This window comes from Hydra vulgaris, chromosome 08, assembly GCF_038396675.1.
Source record: "Hydra vulgaris chromosome 08, alternate assembly HydraT2T_AEP".
In the NCBI taxonomy this organism is placed as follows: Eukaryota; Metazoa; Cnidaria; class Hydrozoa; order Anthoathecata; family Hydridae; genus Hydra; species Hydra vulgaris.
The window spans coordinates 46,884,763-46,887,935 of NC_088927.1; the positions used below are offsets into that span (position 1 = coordinate 46,884,763).

Below are 3,173 nucleotides of genomic sequence, written 5' to 3' on the forward strand. Positions count from 1 at the left end.
GTTTAAAGAATTACGTTTAAAGACCAAGTTACCAGCTAAGTGATTTTATTATTTGAGATTTAAGTTTATGTTTAGTGATTTTAGACTATATTTAAGTTAACATATCGTATGTATAGGAAAATAAGATTAAATTATATTAAGGTTAAATTAGACAAGATTTGTGATATCCTTTTGCGAAACTTCTTAAGATTAAATTCAGTTGTTCAAAATACTTTCTGCCATTTTGAATTTTATTTTATTGCTCTGTGTTTGTCGTTTACTGATAAATTTCTTTTAAACAAGTCATTGTACGCTATTAAAAATTTTAAAGTCCGTGAAAATTTAAACTTTGAAACGTTCTATTTAACTAAAAAATTCTAAAATTAATTGCCTTTTTTTTTGTGTGTAATAAATACTTTTAAGTTAGAAATTCTCCTTTAAATTTGACGTAAGACTTGTGAAATGTCTGTACTAACAACAAAAAGAAGAGTGCGAACTATGAATGTCAATTCTATTAAAAAAATATTCGATCAGGCAAACGATTTAATGGAAGACGTTAACTATAATGAAAATCTATCAGAACTTATTAATCTAAGAGAAACGGCGAATGATAGATTTGAGAGAATTAAGATTTTAGATGATGAAATTTCAATTTTAATTGATGACGCGGATGAGTTACAAATTAACGATGATTTAGCTATTGACTTTACATTAAGCTTTAAAAGAGAGAATTCAAAAATAAGCAATTTTTTAAATAAATTTTCTATTAAATCTAACGATGATGCGAGTTCTACAGTAACATTTAAAAGTAATAAAATGATTAAGCTTCCAGCCTTGAAAATTGAAGCATTTGACGGCAATTGGGAAAATTGGCAACCCTTTTGGGAAAATTTCGACTGTGCGATAAATAAAAACGATGACCTAAGTAATATTCAAAAAATGACTTATTTAAGGAACTTGGTTCAAGGTCAAGCATATTCAGCTATTAATGGTCTGTCGCTTTCTAACGATAATTACATTATAGCTTTAGATATTTTAAAACAAAGATTTTCGAGTAAACAATTGACAGTTTCTTTTTATATGAAAAAATTATTAAAGCTTGAACGCATTAACAATATTAAAAATATAGGTTCTTTGCGAAATCTTCTAGATACTGTGGAAATTCAAATACGTAGTCTAGAAAATATTGGTATTAATTCCTCGATGTATGGGTCTTTACTTGTACCAATAATACTTGAAAAGCTTCCAGAGGAGCTCAATTTAATTATTAGTCGTAAATTAGATGAAGATGGAACCTGGGAAATTAAAGATGTATTCGATATTTTAAAATCTGATCTAAGAGCGCGAGAACAAATAAATTCTTCTAACGCAAATACTTTACCTTTCACTGCCAGTACGTTTAATTCGAGTGATAATTCAAATAGTAAATACGATAAGAAAACTTATAATTATAAAAGAAATGATTCTTATTCACCTGTGTGTTTATTTTGCGATAATAACCACAAATCGCATCAGTGTAAATTAGTAACTAACATTACGGCTAGAAAAAAGATTTTAAGTGATAAAAAGTGTTGTTTTCGTTGTCTTAGTAATAAACATTATAGCAATAAGTGTTCATCAAAATTAAAATGTTTTAAATGCAATCGATTTCATCATGTATCTATTTGTGACAGTGACAATAGAGATAAACATAATAACAACAAAGACAGCGAGTTGACTTCAGTAGCGAGTACTTCTTTTCTTTCTGCTTCTAAATCTGTTCTTCAACCTACTGAAACCGTATTGTTACAAACAGCAATAGCTACTGTTAAAAATCAAGATCATTTCAGATTTGCTACATGCCGAATTTTATTTGATAATTGTTCGCAACTAAGTTACGTAACTCCTGAGACTTGTGCCAAATTTAACCTAAAACGTATTAATAGTAAAGAAATTAACATTAAAACATTTGGGCACGGTAGCATTTCTGAAGTCTTAGAGTGAGAGTTTGTATTAAAAGTATTTATGGTTATTTTTTAAGTATTGAATGTTTTGTAAAGGATATATGTTCCCCTTTAAGTGGGCAGCATATTAATATAGCACGTAATAATTATAAACATCTTAAGGGTCTTAAATTAGCCGATCATAATAATTCTAAAGAAAATTTATCAGTTGACATTTTAATAGGAGCAAACTTGTATTGGAAGTTTATAGAAAATTCTATTATTAGGGGAGCTACTGGTCCCGTAGCGATTAAATCTAAATTAGGATATTTAATAAGTGGTCCCATGATAGTTAATAGGGATCAATTTGATAATTCAACTGTTTTAACTTCTCATGTTTTTAAGGTTGCGTCTGATTTTAATAGGGAATAAGTTTTAATTAAAAATGACTTAAATTTATCATGGGTTGATTCCAAAATTAGTGAAAGTGATAAGATTGTTTATGAAAACTTTCAGAAAAATATTAAGTTTAATGGTTTAATGTATGAAGTCGAATTGCCTTTTAAAACAGATCATCCGGTGATAGGCGACAATTACAATTTATGCAAGTCTAGGTTTTTAGCATTAGAGAAAAAACTTGCAAGCGATAGAGGTTTATGTGCATCTTACAATAATATTATTAAGGATCAATTATCTAAAGGCATTATTGAGAAAGTCTCTAATTTTGAATCAAATATTGGTGACGTTCACTATTTACCTCACCGCCCTGTAATACGTGAAGATAAACTAACTTCAAAGGTGCGTATAGTTTTCGATGCAAGTGCTTGCACATCTGGTCCTTCGTTAAATGAGTGTCTATTTTCAGGAACATCACTTACAACTTCATTATATAGTATACTTTTACGTTTTCGTGCAAAGCGGATCGCTATAATTGCCGATATTGAGAAAGCTTTTTTAAACATCGCATTAGCTGAAAAGCATCGTGACTTTGTAAGATTTCTATGGTACAAAGACTTATTTGATTTAGACAATAATAATTTAAAAAGTGCTGATTTAAGTGTTTATCGATTGTGTCGAGTTTTGTTTGGCGTGACTTCTTCTCCTTTTTTATTATCTGCGACCTTAATTAATCACGCTAAACATTATGCTGCGAACGATTTTGAATTTAGCAAGAAATTAATTCAATCGTTACATGTAGATGATTTAAATGCATGTTTTGATTCTGTTGCCGAAGGACTTTTATTTTATAATAAAGCGAAATCGTGTTTATGA

The 3,173-nt window shown here is 29.0% G+C and overlaps 1 protein-coding gene across 1 annotated transcript; it reads left to right on the forward strand.

Annotated features, from left to right (window-relative positions):
* The first annotated feature begins 441 nt into the window (after nucleotides 1–441).
* On the forward strand, nucleotides 442–3,173 carry LOC136083365 (uncharacterized). Its single transcript, XM_065802761.1, has 3 exons — nucleotides 442–1,958; nucleotides 2,000–2,297; nucleotides 2,418–3,173. The coding sequence occupies exons 1-3, from the start codon at nucleotides 442–444 to the stop codon at nucleotides 3,171–3,173; spliced, it is 2,571 nt and encodes an 856-aa protein (XP_065658833.1).

What these genes read in the sequence shown, in the direction of transcription:
- LOC136083365 (XM_065802761.1), top strand. Translation starts at nt 442, where the DNA reads ATGTCTGTACTAACAACAAAAAGAAGAGTGCGAACTATGAATGTCAAT. An exon ending in AGCATTTCTGAAGTCTTAGA is followed by an intron (nt 1,959 to 1,999) that starts GTGAGAGTTTGT and finishes TTATTTTTTAAG; the next exon opens with TATTGAATGTTTTGTAAAGG. An exon ending in CAACTGTTTTAACTTCTCAT is followed by an intron (nt 2,298 to 2,417) that starts GTTTTTAAGGTT and finishes GAAAACTTTCAG; the next exon opens with AAAAATATTAAGTTTAATGG.